Source organism: Python bivittatus, unplaced genomic scaffold (genome assembly GCF_059951505.1).
Source record: "Python bivittatus isolate LINGU-HERP-01145 unplaced genomic scaffold, Pbiv_v1 ctg000180_np1212, whole genome shotgun sequence".
NCBI lineage: Eukaryota > Metazoa > Chordata > Lepidosauria > Squamata > Pythonidae > Python > Python bivittatus.
In genome coordinates this window covers 6,323,380-6,344,458 of record NW_028277047.1, presented here as the reverse complement: position 1 = coordinate 6,344,458, position 21,079 = coordinate 6,323,380, and the positions used below count along the sequence as shown (strand labels likewise).

General features: G+C 41.2%; 2 protein-coding genes across 4 annotated transcripts in view; both read right to left on the bottom strand.

The window, feature by feature from the left end:
- SPTBN2 (spectrin beta, non-erythrocytic 2) overlaps window positions 1-9,791 on the bottom strand; it is a 78,882-nt gene extending 69,091 nt beyond the window's left edge. Inside the window, exon 1 of one of the 3 annotated variants that reach the window (XM_088137446.1) lies at window positions 9,400-9,791. The gene's annotated coding sequence lies outside the window, so the exon portion shown is untranslated. Of the gene's footprint in view, window positions 1-7,844; window positions 8,064-9,399 lie in introns of those variants that run through there. The other 2 variants (XM_088137448.1, XM_088137445.1) reach the window with 2 other exon arrangements.
- Window positions 9,792-11,005: 1,214 nt separating this feature from the next.
- Window positions 11,006-17,592, bottom strand: LOC103054974 (acylphosphatase-2-like). The gene is made up of 4 exons (XM_007431273.3): window positions 17,454-17,592; window positions 15,729-15,745; window positions 14,600-14,709; window positions 11,006-11,359 (listed from the first exon to the last, which is right to left on the bottom strand). Exons 1-4 carry the CDS (start codon window positions 17,506-17,508, stop codon window positions 11,245-11,247), a joined length of 297 nt encoding a protein of 98 aa, XP_007431335.1. The 5' UTR covers window positions 17,509-17,592; the 3' UTR covers window positions 11,006-11,244.
- Window positions 17,593-21,079: the final 3,487 nt, after the last annotated feature.

The following is a 21,079-nucleotide window of genomic DNA, read 5'->3' as shown; positions in this document are numbered from 1 at the left end:
CATATACATTCTCACCTTCAAAAATTCAGGGAAAAAACTCCCAAAGGCTGAAAAAGGTCACTCTTTTTTCCTTCTAGTGGCACTGCTACCCTTGCAATGATTTAGCTGCAGCCCTCCAGCTGGTAGGGAGAGTTTGGGAAGATGTCACTGGCTATGCCAACCCTGCTTCTCCTCTTTGCACTTGCTGCCTATCCACAGAATAGGCAACCATGGACCTCTGGACATTTATTTATTTATATTTATTTATATTTCAATTTTGTCACCACCCATCTCACTACAGAGTGACTCTGGGTAGTTTACAGTAAAAACATTGCAAAATTACACCTCCCAGCATCCCCCACTCTGGCCACGTTGGCAGGGGCTATAGCTCAACATCTGGAAGGCCATAACATCCTTAACTCTGTGTCTAAGGAACTCATCAGCAAGGGGGGGATGGACTGAAAAAATGCAAACTATTATTTGTTTTGATAATTCCTCCTGGACAATGGGCACAGGAGAAGACAGTAGCAAAGAGAGGGCTGCCCGGAGTCTATCAAGACCCTAGCTTCCCTAGATTGGCCCTGATTCACACATCCTCAAACAATTGGTTCTGATTTACAAATCCAGCTTCAACATAGGGTGGCCATGGCCCAAATCCTCAACCTGGATGTAAGGGCTAGGAATCACATGCACAGATGGCCCAGAGTACAAATGAGCAAGTATCACTTCCCCGTGCCGTGAAGACACAAGTGATGGAAAAGGAGAGAAAAAGGGGGTCAAACAGGTATAGAAGATCTGTTCACACAGCACTGGTCCCTGCAGTTAATCCCTTCTGCAATAACCTCTACTTTCACCCAATAGGAAATCATCCTTTCTGTTTTCCTCCTATCTCAAAAGTAACAGAAGAACAACACATCCTTGTTCCCATATTACAACCCAATCTCCCTCTTCCCTCACACAGCCCCCCAACTCCAGGCCAGCTGGCATTAAACAGCAGGAGAGAGGGTTGGTTGACAAAACAGAGCAGGAGAGGCGGTCAGATGAAAGGAAGGAGCAGCAGGACAATAGGGTCCCCAAGGAACATTCAGGGGTGTCCATCACAGAAAGCCAGCTGGAATGGGGGTGGGAGACAGGATACAAGGGAGGAAAGAAAAATGATTTCTTCTAGTATACACAATGCAGGAACCCCCCCCCCCAAAACAGGCAGAATAGGCTCCTGCTCTTCACTGTCCCCTGTCCCTTTTCCCAAATGCAGTACAAGGCTAAAGCCAGGTTGGGTGGGGGCTATGATTGCTTGTTTGTTTTAAGGCAACTTGCCTGTAAAATGGCATCTAAACATGAAAGGCCCAGGGAGGTTTTTTTAAGGCATGCTATGTCAACACATAAGCAAAATGAAATCAAAACCCTCCCTGCCACAGATGCAATGGCTGGTTTGCACAACACACTTCATTACACTCACCCATTTTCAGGGTTGGCATATTGCACTAAATCACAGACTCTGTAAACAGGCATCATACTAAGCCACACGCGCGCACACACACACAAAAAACCTAGCCAAGTTGAAAAAACTCATCAACCTTGGCATGTTGTACAAATGCAACCACTAGGTTGTCCACTGATCTGATCAATCAATTGGTTGGATTCTCACATACTAAATTTTAATTCTAACAAAATACAACTGTTGGATTCATGTTAACATTCAATATTCAAATGACTAAACCATGTGATGACTTAACAGGATGGCCTAATTTGCAGACATGCTAAAATTGTAGCTGAGTTTTCTACATCCACTAACAACTTAATCCTGGTTTAGTTCAGCCCAGATTGCTGTATGGACTCAGCCAATTATAACTGTTTTAAGATGGCAATTGTAGTTTCTTTTTAACAACCTTCCCCAGTTCTAGCCATGCTGACCTGGAATTCTGGGAAGTGTTGGCCCAGCACACATGGAGGGACCAGACTGGGGATTACTTGTCTTAATGGAATTTACAGTACACAGTAGCATGTGTGTATCAAACTCCTTGGTCTATGTTTCAAGACAAGTCAGGGTGATGGCCTACATTACTGTGGACCCCAGGTGCCTGACACAGCCCCTTCCCTCTCAGCAACACAATGTTATGCCTTGCAGAAACTAGTGATATTCTCTTCTTATTATTGTTTTAAGTTTGCTTTTTTCTAAGTTTAAAATTTTATACTTTTGTTTTATTGGTGTTTCTGTATTTTAAATCTTGTACAGTGCTTGTGTTTTACTGGTCTGGGACCATAAATAAATTTAAATACACATCAGCAAAAACTTGTGAAGAAAAGCTTTCACTTTCCAATCTTCATCTACAAGATGTGATCATTTATTAAACAACATGGCCTCTCTCATCACACAATTTCACCAGCTCATGACACACAAAATTTGTCATTTTTTGCAAATATAAACGATCACATTTGAATTGCTATTTAGTTTTAACACCAATTTTTCAGGAGCTAGCAAAACACATCTGGATGATGACACTGTCAGTGCCCACTTTGGCTGTAGGTTTCACTTTTACCTTGTTACACCTGAGTTCCAGGTATATGAAACCACAGCAAAAGAAGAGTGCCTCTGAAATATGGGCGAAGTGCATTTCTCATCTTATTAGTGAACTGTTGGCTTGCTTGTTTTTAACTGCTGCCTCAGACTTGTCACTACCAAATGCTGAAGAACTCACATTTTCTAATAGTATCCCTAGGAATTCAGGGAAATTATCATATTTTTTATTCCTTTCTCTTTCCCTTTGATCTCAGTAATAAAGTACATCCTCAATGAGAAGCAAAACTTCTATGAGTGATATAATATTCTGCTTTGTTTTGAGGGCTTTTACCAGATAGGACTCTGGTTCTACTCATCTAAGGATTGAGAAGACATAGGAAACCCATATTACAAAATGGCAGACAGAAAAGAGAGCTGGATTCTTTCCCAGCTTCGGAAGACCCTAGCTTAGCCTCTGGCTCCTGACCTAATCAAATCAAATCTTTATCAGGGTCATAGACCAGCATAGTTGACCTAATTTCAAAAACCTCAACAAAACATGTTGGACTCCTGTAAAGTATTCTTCACCCAAAGCCCACCATGCAAGGAGGGGGGAAAAAAAACTCTCAAAAAAGAGAGGAAAAGAATGCTCCTGGCAGGTCATTTCCAAAGGAACATGGCCACAGGGTAACACTGCTTAAATATATCCATATATAAATTATTTTTAAATCAAGATATGGCATGACTCAAACAAAATCCACTAAAGCTGAATAGCCTTCTCCCAAATCATAATGATCTCATTTGCTTGTCCTCTTTTGTTCAAATGCATTGTTCATTTAAGCATCCCTTTCAAAGGCTCCAAGGCTGAAAATTTCTACCTGCAAACTGGAACCCAGAGTAATAAAACAAAACCACTGCATTCACATGACATGAAATGCCCACATAAGTAAAACATATTCTAGTTCACATGATGGGCAGGTCCATATCAAAGCAAAAGATGAGTTCCCACAGCACGCTGAACCAAAGACTACCAATCCTCTTTTATTCTGTAAACCCTTACAGAATACATAGACTTTATAATATATAATCATGAATCATGAATTCAGAAGGGCTTTTCCTTCCAGTGAGAGCAGCTAAACAAACCTCATGATTTGTTTAGGTTAGTATGCAAACCAAGACATCTGGACTGCTGTCCTTGTAACCAAACAGAGCTGGAAACCTTCCCATTGCCTAGGCTGGATGGGGATTCTGGGAATTATGATCAGAATTTGGGCAGGAGGGCACCAGGTTTCACTTAAAACATTTAAATCAGGTTTTATTTTTTAAAAATTACCCTATTAAAACATGTTGGATGTTGGAAAATACCATGGATAACCAAGAAAACAAACAAATGGATCTTTGAACAAATCAACCCAGACTTCTCACTCAAGGAAAAAATGACCAGGCTCAAATTATCATAGTTTAGACACATTATGCGAATACCTAGCTCTCTGGAAAAGGCTCTGATGCTGGTAGTGGAAGGAAAGAGAAGAAGAGGACAACTAGCAGCAAGGTGGAGGGACTCCATTACAGTGGTGATGGGAGCACTGTTGGAAGACCTAAGAACCAGGTTATGGACAGATCATCCTGGAGAAGATCTATGAGGTCACTAAGTGCTGACACCAACTTGATGGCACATAATCAATCAATCAATCAATCAATCCAGACAAAAAGACTCCCAAAAAAGTTTACAGACAAGGACACCCTTGCCACCAACCTTACAATTTAAACCCAAAAGAAAAAACAGAGGAGGAGAGAAGAAGAAAAAAAACCATCAGTTTTTCATATTACAGTACACAGTGCCAATAAAGACCAGCAGAGAGGGAGGGAAAGAGTGAAAAAAAGAAGCTAGTCCTTCAGTAGAGCTGATAGGATAGTTTTGTTTCCTTTCTCTCCATCAGATACAGCTTCGATGTTTAAGCTACACCTCGTGGCTCAGAAAAATGGGGCAACCCCCCCCCCCCACACACTTTGCTATTTTAACTGCCATTTTCTTTTAGAAAATCCCAACAATTGCCACAACAAATTCTTCAAATAGCTATAGTTCCCAAGCTTTCCAGAGACAGCATCTGCGAAATCCTGATATGAAAATTGTTCTGCAAGTTAACAGATCTCCTGTTAATCCTCTTTGCTCTGGGCTGCTACTTGAACAGGGAAGAAGAGGAAGAAAAGGAGATGGTGGAAAAAGAAAGAAAAAGGGGGTGACTCTAGCCAGTTTTGTTTCTGACACTGCCCACCCCTGATGATCCATCCACCTCTGAGAGAATACAGCCCTCAAGGGAATGTTTCCTGTCATTATCTAGAAAGGATTGGCTCTTAAATTATGCAACTCTGCAGCAGAGATAGGCAGAGTGCTTTGAATCAATCTTACTAAGAACACTGGTGTCACACATTAAGATAGCACTTTTCGGAAAAGTTGGACATGTGCTTTCTCTGGCCTAAGTGATGACAGCGTCGAGGCCATGTTGCTGGATTTAAGTAGCATGCTAAACCATAGTCTGTTTAGCCATGGCTTGGTGACTAAGTAACAATCAGCTAGGCTCATCCAGAATGCTAAGCCATCAGCCATGATTTTAAAAGTAGGATGGCTAGATTCATGCAACATGCTAGAGCAAATTCAAATAAAGCATATTATATGCCTTAGCAGATTATGGGGATCATGGTTCCAAATATCCAAGGAGCTGTAATGGCATAATATCTATAAACAATCTAAGAATGTGATGTATTAAACATTTTAAAACTTCAGGCAGCAAAATGTGGAAAAGTCTCAGATCACAGGTGTAATTTTAACACACTAACTAATCTGGTTCATACATTAATGCAGAGCTATGGATTGTTTAATCATAGATTGTTTGATCAATCACAATTGGTGTGGTTTTGTGCAACATGTAAAAGTATAAAGCACAGCTTTATATACCATGATGGCTGGCTTCATACAGCATGTTAAACCATAATGTGGTTTAATTTTAGCTTAATATGTTGTAGAAACACACGAGGGGCAGTATGAACAGCACAGGACTTACTTCCAAGGAAATATATACTGCAAAAGTCTAAAGCAATACTGTAAGTAATAACTGGAAAATCTGGGGAGGTTCTGCCACAATTTGGAAACATTTTCTAAAGCTGATACAGTAGAAATTCTCTAACACCAAACTCCACTTGGTTGCCAAGAATGTTGTTAATAAGATTAATAAGAGTACCGGCAATATTATCAGAGTGGTGTTTTTAGGGGATGACCCCATGCACCAGGAGAGGTTGAGAGAGCATGGAAAGAAATCAATGCAGGAAGGAAACCAGATCTGACCCACGGAACACAACTCCCCCCGCAGATGTTTCAGGGAGCTCCCAAGTTTCCAGGTGTCCATCTGCCCAGAAGGAACACAGCATTTTCATGTTTGAATGCAAGGATTGTAGGCTTAACTCTAACCCTTCTAAAATAAGAGAAAGTACATTAGGTACCATGTTTACATGATCTCATTTTTTACTTTTGTGTTTATATGCATATAGATTACTGTAATCAACTTCACACAGCATGCTAAACCATAAAAAGATTTCTTGCGTTGAGGCTTAACATGTGATATGAACTCATCCATTATGGCCCATATGCCATAGTTTATGTCTTAGTATGATGTGAAATCCAGCCAAAAATGGCTTATGGTACAAACCATGTTAAGGCATGTGTAATGTATGAACCCACTCATTGAGTAAAAGGCTGGGTTTACATTTTGAGCAAAGCCATCATGTGTGTTACTTGTTTGTAGCTTAGCCAAACTCATTTGGGTTTGTAAAGCATTATGACTTCATATGTTATAGAAAACCAACCAACTGAATAAACCTTGATTAAACAAATTGTGACTTAGTGCTGTGTATGCAATTTATTTTGAATACCAGAAATGAATAAAGCTCACAGTGTTTCCACACAAAAACTGACACCTGATAACCTCAAGCTTGCTTCATTTCAACAGATGGATTATGAATGGAGGATTTAGCATTGCTCCTAATGGTAAACAACCAGAAGTCAGAAAATGTTGCTCATCTGCTATAGGTAATTAGAAATCTACAGGTAGATCCTGATCTATCTTCTGCCCATTCCTGCTCTGAAATACACTGCGCTGACAGAATAATTTATTTCAGTCCTAAATCAAGTACCTGCTTGGTCTTTATGACAAAGCTTTTTCTTGTACACAATCTTAAAATAATCCAAGCCTGGAGGGACTTGGGGGACCTGGGGAAAAGGGAAATACTTTGTTTTCCTTCTCAGCTAACATCTGTAAGCCAGGGCAAATTTTCTTTGATCCTCCTAAAATGCAGCCATTGCAGCTCAGAATAGCCCATCACATCCCTGCTGTTCAGAAAAGGGGGGTGGGAAAGGACCCCAATGACTAAATATGGAAAAATATCATACACACATGTACTCAAATACAAAAGCAGGAATACACAGGGATCCTTTGCTCAAGGCTGGGAAACCTTAGCTCCACAGAGAACATTTCAAAGAAAGACCAATATTCTGCTTGCTCCCAGCCCCAAGGGGCAAAGCAATCAGAGCTTAATTTGAGCTGCTTTCTCCATAGGCAAAACACATTTTGACTGGAGCAGGGAGCGATGTGAGAGAGGATTTCTGTGCATGTGCAGGGTGCCCCAATAGTAAGCTTCAAGCTACAAGGGAATGAAGGTTCGAGCAGGTCTGAGACCCCATAGAGAAAAATCCAATACTCACTTCAGAAGGGGGTCGAGCTTCACATAAATCTCCGCCGCTCCCTCCCCCTCCAGTTGCCGTCCAGATCTTTAAAGGAAGGTAGGTAGGGGGCAGGCCAGAGGATCGGCGGAGAAGGGAGAAATCGACCCGGGAACCGGCCTAGAAGACCCGAGCCGTACTACGGGCGTCGGACAGGGTGTCTCCATTCAGGAACGCACCCTCCTTTCCGCTTAGAGGACAGCAGCAGCCACCCGGAGCCTCTGGAGCGCACGGGCTGAGCTGGCCAGCCCACGCTGCGCCACCTCCCGTAGCATCTCCTGCCTGCCTGCTTTCCTCCTGCGCTGAAGGGAAAAGCCCCCCGCACGTCGCCCCCACACCGTCCCGCCTGGCCACGCCACAGTCCCTCAAAGGACCCGGGAAGCCTCGGGACCGTCTTCGGCCAGCGAGACCTGCAAATTTACTCCACCTCTCTCTCTCTCTCTCTCTCTCTCCAGATGCCGCATTGGGGAGCCTGCTTGCTCGGCCGCCTCCCGCCAAGGCCCCGTCCAGCACAGGCTCCGCAGCGAGCAGCTCGGAACCCGCTCCCACCCCTTCCCGAGACACGGAGACAATAAGCAGCAGCGTCCCCACCTTCTCCCACCAAATCGCGGCTCACTTATCTCTTCAGCCTTGGCCGCCACCGCCGCCTCCCACAGGCGTCCGGCGTCTCCTTCGGCTCAAGACGCGCCTGGTGCGCGCATCGCCGACTCCCCTCTGCTTCTCCACCGCCAGCATCACAGGTGGCGCCGGGAAGAGCCCAGGCGCGCGAGCAGGATGCCGCCGCCGCTCCTTCCACCTCTCGATGGAGGCGCACCGCCAGCCCTGGCTGCGGAACGGGCTACTCAGCCCGGCTCGGTTTGACAAGAAGCCCCCGCCTCCGAGCCACAAGGCCGGATCAGCTATTGGGCGCGTTCCCCGCCATTCACACGTAGCCGCTGGGGGAGCCAGGCCGGGCTCACACGTGGCCTTCGCTCTTCTGGGGAGAGGGGAGACGGAAGGTCCTGGTCACGTTCGGCTAGATTTTCGGGTGTTTTCTAAGTGCCTTTCGGTGGTGCCCAGTCCAAGGTCCCCTGAGCCACCTACACATATTAGACTGAAAGTAGACTAATGCTAAACTTCAGCGTTTCATTTAGGTCACAAATCTTGCTTAATAATTATTGCCATTTGCATATGTGGGGGATTGATTTTAGGTAATCGTTGTTTATTCAGTACTATATTTAAGCAATCATGGCTTAGCATAATGGCTTTGCGTTTGGCTAATGTGTAGTACAGAACCAGCACCATGACATAACAGTTCAGTGTTTTATGTGCATGCAGGTAATTGAGTTGATTCAGTAAATCTGGATCCGTTATCCCAGGGGAAGCATGTTGTGCAAACCCAGCCGGAATATGCAAGAAGGGAGGGGGCTCAGTGATAGCAAATAAGCTTTGTGTGCAAAAGATGCGGAGCTTTAATCTGTAGCAGTGCCACGTAAAACTGGGGAACTCATATCTGAAGTCTTGGAGAACATCAGTCAGCATTGTCGGCAATACATCGCTGCAAGCCCTGATGTGGTTTATATTTGGTTTAGAGTGTTGCACAAAACCCAGTTAGTTTAACAGCATTTTTTTTGCTTAAAGAAGGCATAGCTTAATGTGGTACTATAAGCCCAGCCACCGAATTTAGATAAACATCCTTATTTCTATGGCAAGTTCCTAAGAAGGAAACCAGCATGAGTGAAGTGAGTCAAAAGTAGGGCCTTTGGATGGCCCAAGCTACTTCTAATTTCAGCACCTTCTAGTTCTGCAGAAAATTACAAGAATCTTCTACTACAGATTCAAATATCTATTAAAAATTAAATAATCCTTATTCCTACAGCACACCACTAACTCTGCCAAGATGCAATGGTGTTAACATCCCAAACACCAGAATAAAGCCCTTTCCTTATAACCAAGGGGAGGGTGGCTGACCCGAAACCAAATTATGTTGGAGGCACAATGATTAAAGTAGGGGGCTGTTTTAACAACTGCAGAAAACTAATCCCCTTACAGAAAGTGACATCTTGTAAAAAAAAGACCATGGGTAAAGAGAATGCTATACCTGCCACAAATCAGACATGGGTTCCAAATACTGGGGACTAAGGAGAAGGGATACATTCCACCTTACCTTACTGTCTTGTGCATGAGCATCCTTGGAGCATCTAGCACTAGTGAAAGGCAGAGTGCTGAAACAGGTGATTGGTGTATTTGACCAAGCAGAACAATTCTTGTTTTGCTGGGATCCCATCCTTCAAAGATGTAGATTCTGTACAGATATTAAATTTTAAAGTTGCATCCAGTTTAGACAGAATCTTTAAAGTTAAAATGCCTGGTTGAATCCCAAGTTTGCAATAACCTGTGCTTTTTTTTTTTTTTTAAATCAGATTAGGAGGGGGGTGCTCCTCCTCCTTCCAAGCTGACATTTGCTATAAAGGATTTTGATTTCATTTTTCACCCTTTGCCTGTCTAATGATAGTCTTCTCTATCATATTGCTTCATTGCATATATGCCTAGATAAATTTGGTATCTCCAAAACCCAAATGCAATTCCAGTACGTGCAAGCCAACTGTTCATACCATAACCTGTTAAATTCCAGGGCTATTTTCTTCAAGGAAAACCAACTACAGTAACAAAAAAAAAAAAGCTGGTGAAGGCGTTCAATATAAATGATGCCAAATGAAGGTGGTAAATACTGCACATGAACACTTGGGCTAGAAGGTCTCTGTGATGAAGCAAGGGTCTTTGCAGAAGGCATGTTATATGAGTTTACAAACCCCCCACATCCAGAAACATCAAATCCTATCTGCTTTAAAAACCCACAGCAAGAACTACACCCACACCCCATCTTCAGACTTCAAAGAACACTTGGCATTCCGTTTGCCTGTCATTTTCACAATCTTGGCAGCTTCAAAGGTTTTCTTCCAAACCAGAAAATCTGTTATTCCATCCATAATGCTAGAGACCGCAAAAGATTAGGCAAGAACAGGATGCAGGAATAACTCAATGAACAGCTGTCAGGAGTAGAAACTGCTTTGCTGGGTCAACTTTTCTGCTAATATATTTGAGAGTTATATTGTTTCTTTCCCTGTTCTTTCTCTATTCCATATTCTATCGTTTATACTCTTAGCACACAGAAATTGTGAAATATAACAGAGGAAAAGCTTCTTTTGTAGCACGGGGAAGTGGACAGATAATCAGAACACTTTCACAAATAGACAGTCTCTGCATTTCAACTGCAGCAGGGAAAAAGAGAAATCCACATTAATTATTTAAATACATCATGCAGCTGAACCATAAGAGCTGCAGAGCAAGCCACCCATGCCACCAGTACTATATCATTGCTCCTCTCAATCTTCCTACCTCCATTCTCTGGTCTTCATTGAGCTTCCCCAGAAACAAATATTATCTTTCTTCTCCAAAAAGGTTCTGCAGGGATACTGAGCTTGCCTAGTTTCTACTGAAAAAAAAGACAGTTTTGCTTTCTTTCAAAGATAATTAGCTCTTGAATGAGCTAATATTCTTTGCTGGGTTTGGGTGTTAATTATTGTTAAGGAAAAGAAGCAAAATGCTTCCAGGGAGCAAGCGTGAAACTTTTTTTTTTTATATGTTTGCTCAAAAGGCAACTGTCCAACATGCTTGTGAACACATTGGGAAAGAAAGGACACATTTCCTTCCATCTCTAGTTCTTTCCCTTACCACCTCTGTACCAACTGTAAAAAAAGGCGCAAAAAGAACAGTGGATAGGTGATGTTTTATCAGATGTTCAAGGGCAGCAGGCGCTTTCCAGTTCACCAGCAGCCTGGAAGAGTCGAGAGGCTTGGAGATGCCATGGGTCTAAAGCACAATTTAATGTCAGCAGCAGCAGGAACAACACATCCTGTTCTTGAAAGGGAAGGTGATACTTCCTTTTGAGTAGAAAAGCGCTCATTGTACTTAGAAATAGCCATATCCCATCTGCACCAGCCGACTGCCTTTAATACTTGGTGGTGAAGGACCGGAACTCCAGGGTGGTAATCTGCCTCTCGTTAGAGAACACGGCCTGATCAATGCGAGACATGGGGCTTCCTACGCTGCGTAGCCAGTTCTTCCTGAGGGGGGAGGAAGAAGCAAAAATTAACAATGCACAGGTGTTACCTTCTTTTCCCGTTTTACCCTCCACATTGCCATAGCAGGAATGTGACTATTCACAGAATCAAAAAGCCATCAGGTGCAATGCGCACATTTGTTGGAAGGCAGGGCCAACGTTTATTAGACATTTTGATACAGGCTCACCATGAATCACTGAAAGGAAAGAAGTACACTGCCAAAAGTTGCCAGCAGAACAAATGGCTCCAATTAAGTTGGAGAAGTAAATAATGTTATAGAAAAAAAAATGGGGAGAAGAATTAATAAGGAGCCTTACATAATTGCAGTGGGATAAATTCCCTCACAATTGCAAAACCAGGGATCAGACAGGCTTTTTCAGAGCCTCTTTTAACATTGCCCCCCCCCAATTCCTCTCCTTTGAGGTCAAATGTTTACGTTGCCCCATCTTAAAGGAGAATTCAGCGGGATGAAGCTTATCTATATTGCCTCTTTTTTCTGATGTCTTTGTATGATTTTGGAGCATAAAATGGTAGAAGGGATGTCTAAAATATACTTGTCATTTTATAACCTGAGCTGGAAAAAAGTGCATAATTGGTAGAGTAAAACTAGGTAGACTCAAGTTCAAACCTCATATTGTAGTGAGCCACCCAGAGTTGTGTTTTTTAAGATAGGTGGTCATTCAAGTCTTTTAAATTAATTAAATAAATAAATATTGAGCCATGAACTCAACTGGATGGCCTTGGATCACTTTGTAATCTTACTTTGGGGACAAAAGAAAACAGATATGCTGGCTTCAGCACTAAATGTAATAAGTGAAATGGGAAAGAAACAGGATTATTAAATTTAAAATAACTTCCCAAAGAGTTCTGAATATGTGTGTTACAGCAAAACCAATGTCTTGTAACATCTTAAGACTAAACAAATACTGTGGTAGCAATTTTCATGGACTATGTGTCTGATAAAATAGATGTATTCCACAAAAAACTTCTCAGCCTTTTGGCTTAGATTAAATGTACTATCTTATCACAAAAAACTTTTATCATTGTAACATTGGTAGTTTTTAGATCATTCAATCTTTTCTGGGCTGAAGTTTGGGTTTGGTTCATACAGCATGCTAGACCAGGCTAAAATGGAATTGCATAATTTAATGTTGTAGGAACCCAGTTATTGGCTTGCATGAATGAGGTCATCACACTAAGCTAGAATGTGGTTTATTTCTTTGGGTATGCATGTTATACGATCACAGAAATTGCACTTTTAACTGAGTTTAAGATTTTGTGCATAACATGCAAATCCCATCTTTCAGTGGCATGCTGGGTTCTGTACTTTAAAGAGAGGGTGGGGCAAGATATAACGTAAATGGGATTTAATTTTCATTTAATTAAAATCAAATTAAATACAGTCACTATGACCACTCCCCATGTATTTTACAATAATTTACATTTGCAATTTAGCAGCAACTGAAGGAGAGGCAAATATAGCTATCAGTTGGAAGGCTATGCCTAATATGCGTGTCTGTGTGAGCTGCAACCATCAAAACTGAAATGGATATAGCTGTTTGATTTTTAAACAAAAAAATATAAAAGCACCCTACTGATGTCAGCAGTCCACACCTGTGAAATCTAAAGAAAAGTTATAAGTATCATGTTATATAAAGAACCTATGAATGAGTTTTCCCACGTAACATAAGAAAACAACTTTCTGCACACTGCCCACGCACAATAAATTTGCCCAGCTGGTGTTCCATTTCAAAAACCGAAGGGCTGTCTATTTATTCCCACCCATTGATGGCTTTACACCTTTGCTTTTTTATCCTGTCCGGACCTGGGAGGAGAAAAGGATAGGGGGAAAAGAATGTGCATTGAGGAATACTGTTGCTATGGATTATCTCCTTCCTATTTATCCCTTGTTCCTCAAAGCCAGGGATGGAGTAGTGCAGTTGCTATGGAAATGGCCCCAATTTCCCCCTCCCCCTGAGACATGAAGGTAGACAATATGTAGAGGCAGGTTGCTATGGCAACTGTCCCAGATTTTTTTTTCTTTCCATGCTCTCTCTCTTTCTTCAAGGTGATAGAAGATTTGGTTGCTATAGTAATTGCCTCTGGCTGTCATCTTTCTAAAGGTGACAGAGCACTGTTGCAGAAGTTGCTTCACCAACACAGTAGGAAGCCCATGGGTCACCCCAAACCCAGACCCTGCTTTCTCTTACTTGCTCTGGCTTTCCTCCCACCCCCGCCCCCTCCCCCACACAGAATCACCTTTGCTATGGCTCAAAAATTCATAAAGCAATTTTCTTCATATCCTCCTGGACCAGTTCTCTAATTGCAAGCTGACCCAAATCCTAGATTTAAGGGTGTCAATTCACTGTGGAAGGAGAGTCTGGAGAGGTACCCTATATAGACATTCTCAATGGAGGATAAGTGGAGGGGAAAGAATCCTGTAAATTGCTGCTACAGGGCTATCTTCAGATCACAATTGCAAAAACCAGTTATCCTTTCCACTAGTTTCTTTTCCACCAAGAGAAAACCAGAGGAGACATTCAGAAAGAGCAATCCATAAGAAATACCCCTCTTGTTATAAGGATGTAAACAAAAGTAACTATGACACATGATTCTAAGATACAAAGTTGGTTGATGCTGTTTAATGTGGAACATAATCAGAACAGGACTTCTGAACTTTCTCTTTCAGTAGCAAGAGCAAGAATGGTTGGAAATGGTACACTGGCCTCATGTCTTAACTTGGAAATCTTAATTTTTCACCAAAAAGTAAAAACAGAACAAACTCTGATCAAGAGAGGAACATAAATAACTCTACATTGTATTCAGCACTTTGTGGATTACTGCAGAAGTAATTACTTAGCACTTTGATTAGCAGTAACAGTCTAGTACTAGCTCAGATAGTCAACAGTTACAGGCCTGTGGTGGAACATCTTCATGACCAAAGGTATTCTCTATTTGGCCAGCAAGTGCAGAAAAAAAGCAAATCCTACTTCACTCCTGCTGACTTGTACTGGATTTCAAAGAACACTCAAATTCCAAAATTGGTCTTCAGTTTCAAACTGTCCTGGCAATTCCAGGAGACACGTGAAGCTCTTTTCCCCTTCTCCATACTATATTCTCTGAGACACTTAAGCAATCCAAGTAGCATCACCGTATGTCTTTATTTTTTATGGTTAGGCACTATCACCCCACTTGTTTCAGCAAAACCATTCCAACTGAAGGACCCCAGGTTCCCTTACTTACATAATCTCTACTTTCTCCTTTGGCCCCTGCACCTGTCCAGTTACAGTCCCATGGGCTGTATTCTTCACCCAGCCAACCAGTCCTAGCTTTCTCCCTTGCTCTTCTGTGTACTAGTGGGGGAAAAAAAATAGAGATCACCATCAGGAATGCTCCCAAGATAGTCTGAAGCTTATTCACACTCACATACTGTATACGTTGCTCAGTATCTCCCCATTTGATGACTCTAGCTAAGTATATGAACTGCCTTCATTGAGAAATACCGGTTTTGTGATTATTCAAGGTTACACAAAAGCTCCATCAGTTATGTATGATCTGTGACGACTATTTCAGACAGGCAAATGATAGTGCCTTCAGGTATTAATGGAATGAAGGAACTGAAGAAATGTAGCTTAACAACAATGCAGTAGCCTGATTTTCAGCTTGGAGCTCTGCTGTATTTTCCCTAGGATGGCCTATGGGTTATAGAATTAATATGGAGATATCAGCTTGCTCAAATTTAGAAGGAAACCATTCCTGAGGCTTTCAAGACCATGACAAAACTGAGGAATCTCCAGCTGCAATAACATTTTTTTTCTTTTCCAGCAGATATTTTAATGCCAAGACATATACAAATGTCCCATACTTGTGCTGAAATTATTCAGTGTGATCTGCTCATGGCTTGCTGTTAAATGTTCAGCCTGCCTTGTTCCTTTCATCCTGATCTTGCTTCCAAATCCCCAACCTCTGTTGATAACTGATATGAGCAGCTTCTCTGCTATTGTTCCCATGATTCCAACCCTGGACTAATATCCAAGAGTACAAGCTTCTGAAGCTAGCTTGAGGAGTATACTTGAACAATAATGCTTTTCTTTAGATCAGAGTTTCTCAACCTTGGCAACTTGAAGATGTGTGGACTTGAACTCCCAGAATTCCCTAGCCAGCATTGCTTGATGTGTGCAGAAGTGTCCACACATCTTCAAGCTGCTAAGGTTGAGAAACCCTGCTTTAGATGGTGCATGGTGTGGTACTTGCAGCTCTCTTTAGGTAACCCAGTACTGTACAGTTAAAATAGAAACACTGGTCCCTCCCTCATCTTGCCATGATGCCTTATAACATATGTTAAACACATACTAAAAAGGATACAACTTACCTTCCTAAAGAAGACACCTAGAAGAGGAAAGAGATAGATGTCAGTCAAGTGATTATAGCTACACATTAGTAAACAAATATCTACTGTATTTCCAAAGTGAGTGTCATAAGTGAGCCTTTGGGCTCTTGCAGTAAAGATTATAAACCAGAGTGTCCCACAACAAAAAATCAAAGCACCAATAAAACCGCCCAATGGTGGGCAATTAAAATATCTGAAGCAAGGAATCCAATCATTCTCTGTTTTGCTGGGCTGTCCATCACTCAAGACTCTCCATCTCTTATGGTAATCTTTTCCAACCCACTGCTCTCCAGATGCCCTGCCATGGTCCCTAGCCAGCATGGGATCAATGGAGATTATAGCACATCTTGAAGCCCCCAAGATGCAAAGACTGTCTTTAGAGATCACCATCTTAAGATGACATAGGTACAACTGATTCAACCGAATTACGGCTTTCTTGGGACATTCCCGAAGGACCACCAATCATTTGTCTGCAATCAAAGACTGATGAATATTTCATAAATGCTGTTATGTGAATAGAACCTTTTTACCGCATCATAGGGTCATATATGACAGAAGAAATAAATTCTTGCTCCCCAATTTTGCAGGATCCAGCACTGTGGAGTTAACTGGTTTACAATCCCAGTTTCTTTAGGTATAATAAACCCTAATCCAGGTTAAACACCTTACTAAACCATCCCTACCTGATTTGTTTATCTACTCATAAAACAGGTAAAGCAGGCTGTGTGTTGTTGTCTTTTAATACTGTGGATTATAATCCAGAATTCAGATCAACACAACTGTGGTCTCCCACCCTCCAAAAGATCTTGCTTTCTAACTTCTTTTCTACAAACAGTCCATGGTACTTTCTGTTGGTATGTCTCCTGTGAAATCCTTTTACCTTTTTACCTTCATTTCCATCATAGAAATCATATTCTTGATCAATTTTCTATTATAGACATATTATGTTGAATTATTAGAATACTATTAAACATTCTATGGCATTACCATAAGCAAACTAATAGCCAGGAGTTGCAGATAAGAGCTTTTACTGGCCCATTACATTATTTATTTGTTTATATTTTTATCAGTTTATATGCTACCTCAGTCATGAAGTGACTAGATATAGAATTGTGAAAACAATCTCTTATCTGAACTTCAAGAGGCAGGTAGAAACCCCTCAAAAGGCAAGCATAACAGACCCTAGATTTTAAGTATGCACCCCCCCAAACCCAGATGAAGCTATGTGACTTCTTGAATGTCACACATCATGTTATTTTTAAAATAGATTATGTGGGGCTGTGTATGTTCAAATTAAATGAGGTTGAATCAAAGATGCTCAGCCTCCCTCCCTGAAATGGCCCAGATCTCAGTATTACAGAGAAACAGCCTCCCATAGTCAGCTCTATGATATGTAGATTCATCATTAAATTAAGTTAATGCTCCCAATTAACTTCCTTCATACATCCCCCCTGTGTATCGGCTTAAATTAAGTTCCTTTGGAGTCTTTGCAGATAGCTTTTCAAGCAGTTCCAGGCTATTTTATTGCAATTAGAACTGAAGCAAGATTCTGCAGTTGGACAAGCAGGCTGCAGGCATCTTATTTCAAGGACTGTACTATTTGCAGAGTAACCCACTGGAAAGCCAAGCAATCATATCAGGATACAAAAATCCCATAGCAAGTAGTGCAAGAATTATACAAAGGGAAGAAATAAAATCTAGACTCACCTTGGACTTCCCCATAAACCTCATAGTCGATTGCCCAGAGCTCAGAAGAAGCCATTGTCCAGTCCAAGTCACGGGGAGCTGACAGCAGCTTCCAAAGAGGCTGAAAGGGGTATGTATGTGTGCTATCTGATCTGCTTTACACTGCAGTTTGGCCAGCCTGTGTTACTAAATTCAGCGGCAGGAAAGGAGGCAATGTGTGGCCCACCTGGAACAAGGAACACAAAGAAGCATATTTTGTTATTCAGCCATAGTTAACTGTGTGCTAAATCACCTACTTTGTATGCAGAAAGACATTTCCAATGTCTCTAAGTAGGGCTGGGGAACCTCCTGACAGAAACCCTGGAGGACAATTACCAGTCTGTATCAACAATACTAGTCTAGATGGAGCAGTGCAAGGGAATTTCCTATTCCTAAACCCACTCTCATAATAACTGCATAGAGACGAACTTTTGTAGGAAGATAGCAAAAAGCTGATTCAGATTCATAACTGCAATGTAATCTGGAAGGAAGCTTGCTCTCGTCTTACATTTTTGCAATTGGCTGCTATACCTATGGGCTAGAAAAAGACACCTATATGTCTAATATTTTATACAAGCACCTAGGAATGAATTTTTTAAAAAAATTTATTTTACTCCTGGCGGCAAGGCTATTCTCTGACTCTCCCTCTCCATCTTCCTATTTTCTGTAAGCATGAGAATTTATAAGAGGGAGAAGGATAAATAGTTGCAGACATCCTTCTAGTTACATGGTATTCGGCCTATGGTACATTCAACAAAAACAAAATGTGCACACATTTGTTAAAGAACTGTGCCAATCTCAGCCCCCATGAACATGCGTGGGCCTCGCACTGAGAATTGCCAACTCAAAATGTCAGATTAAAGAGAGACTCAGGATCTGTTCCTAAGAGCTTGAAATAAGATGTATTTCCTTTAGTCCATGTGTTGATGCTAGATCAATAACAGATGAAGATTGTCTCTTTTTTTCCCTAATCAAGCTTTTTAGGCTATGTTTCAATAATCCTATTACTCTGATATTCCAGAATATTTCAGGTACATTTCGGATGAGCTTTATACCACTCAAAAAATATTTAGTCTGTTGAACTAAAATTTAAAAAAAAGATCTCATGGTCACAGCATTTTAAAGGAGAGGACAATTATGTCACTAATATCTTTAAAGGAGAGAACAATAGAGTCACTATGTGAGATGGGAGGCTATACAAATGTGATTAAATACCTATGGCACAATTTTTAATTCATCATAGGTTTCTTTGCTGGTATGGAAATTTTAAAAAAGTAACAATGAGGCACAGTATAACCATAAGGTCAACAACACTGGTCCTGCAAACATCACAACTTGACCAAGGGGCATATTCGGATTCTCAGATAAACAGCAATTACTTCTGGTATTCGCAGTTTCAAGATAGAAATACGACCATGGAATGTGGACTAAATCATACTCATAAATGTTATATGCATTTGTGTCTAACGGGAAAAAACATTGAGGGTGGAGAAAAAGAGAAGGAGCAAAATACATTTTGGTGGGAATAACCTATGACCAATACAATCCGTTTTTGAAAGAGAAATACTACTATAATGGATGCACCTATCCTATACATGTTTTATTGAAATCCTACTGCACCTTTAATATAGGCAACTTTCAAAAAGCATATTTAGCTGCATTTTAATTCCTAATTAAAATGAATATAAATTATGAGGTGATTGGCATGTGAAAAGTATTTTTTCTTAAAGGAAACACTTATTAGTTCAGTTGCTAGCTTGGGAATGGGAAAGAATTTGTTCTGGTTACCCCTCTCACTTTTTGTATGCTTTATTGCAGTGTTTCTCAACCTTGGCAACTTTATGATGTGTGGACTTCAACTCCCAGAATTCCCCAGTTGAGTAACACAGCTTTACTGTATTGGCTTCTTTTTTTAGACATAATGCTAAATTAACAGCATCAGAATGAGCTAAATGAACCTCTGCATTATTTATTCAATCCTCTCCCAATGTGTACTGATTTTCCTAATTTGATGCAAACCGCAATTTGCCAGAGCTTGATCCTGGTTTCCACTCCACATATTACCTACTCAGCTTCAAATCACAGTTTAGCAATTCACAGTGAAGACGAATCACATTACATTTGCTTTGCTTTTGTTTTGGTTGAGTGTGTGAACTTAGCCTTTGGGATTTGTAACCCAAGGAATTGTGGCTTCTTCAGCAAATCATGAATAAGCAAAATATGGCTTAGTCCGATGGATAAATCTTAATCTCTCCCTCTGCTGCAGATTTTTAGAAGATATTCTGCCAAAGTAGATAATATTGCACTAAAGCACCAATAATCTGATATTTAGAAGATAGCTACTTATGTTCCAATTTAGGATTTATGGAGCAACATTTCCACCTATTAGAGGCTTTTTTCCTAGTGCCTGCTGAATTCTGGTTTTCTATCCCTTTGAGTTTCCAACCCTCCTGAGTCATGCAGTAATTAACAAAGTCAACCCAAGCTATGTTGTCATCAGACCTAAGCAGTTATATTGCCATATAATTCAAGAACTAATTTATTTATTTATTTTTATTTATTTAAGCAATTTATATGGCTTCCCAACTCACTCATGGTGACTCCTGGCGGCTTACAAGAATAAAAATACCAAATACCAAATCCACTACAACCCCAACCCCCCTGGCGACAACAACACATTTATACTAGCCATTTAATGGGCTCCGGATCGACCTGGGATCACCAGGCCCGCTGGCAAAACCACGTCTTCAGGGCCTTGCAGAACAGCATCAAGGTGGGGGCCGGTCTGATCTCTGTGGGGATGATGACCCATAACACACCTTGCCTCCCTGGTCTAGTGGGTCGAGCAGATGAAACTGGGAAAAGGCATTCTTTCAAATAACCTGGCCCATGTAGGGCTTTAAAGGTAATAACCAGCATCTTAAATTGGACCCGGAAGCAAATCGGCAGCCAATGCAGCTCCCGCAAGAGAGGTGACACGTGTGCAAATCTAGACTTGCACAAAACTATGCGGGCCGTCGCATTCTAAACCAACTGGAGCTTCCGGATACTTTTCAGATCATTTGCATTCCCACAGAAGAAACAGTGATTTGCAATTCTGCAGATTTGAGATGCATGGTCATTGCCCACACACCTCAGGTTGCACTAAACATATAATTTCTTACAAACCTGGCAGTCAGGTATCATCAAAATGTTTTGCATTTTCCATGTTTTTTCAGTTAGGAATCGCAAATACATAGTCAAGTGTGAACAGAGTTCTAACTGCCATCATAAAAATTACCATTGTTTTTATTTGATCCTGCCTACTATATTGTTATTATTGTTGTTGTTGTTGTTTAGTCGTTAAGTCGTGTCCGACTCTTCGTGACTCCATGAACCATATTGCGCCAGGCCTTCCTGTCCTTCACTGCCTCCCTGAGTTTGCTCAGTTTCATGCTCATTGCTTCAGTGATGCTAACCATCTCATCCTCTGCCGTCCTCTTCTCCTTTTGCCTTCAATCTTTCCCAGCATCAGGGTCTTCTCCAAAGAGATCTCTCTTCGCATTAGGTGGCCAAAATATCTGAGCTTGAGCTTCATTATCGATCCTTCCAATGAGCAATCAGGGTTG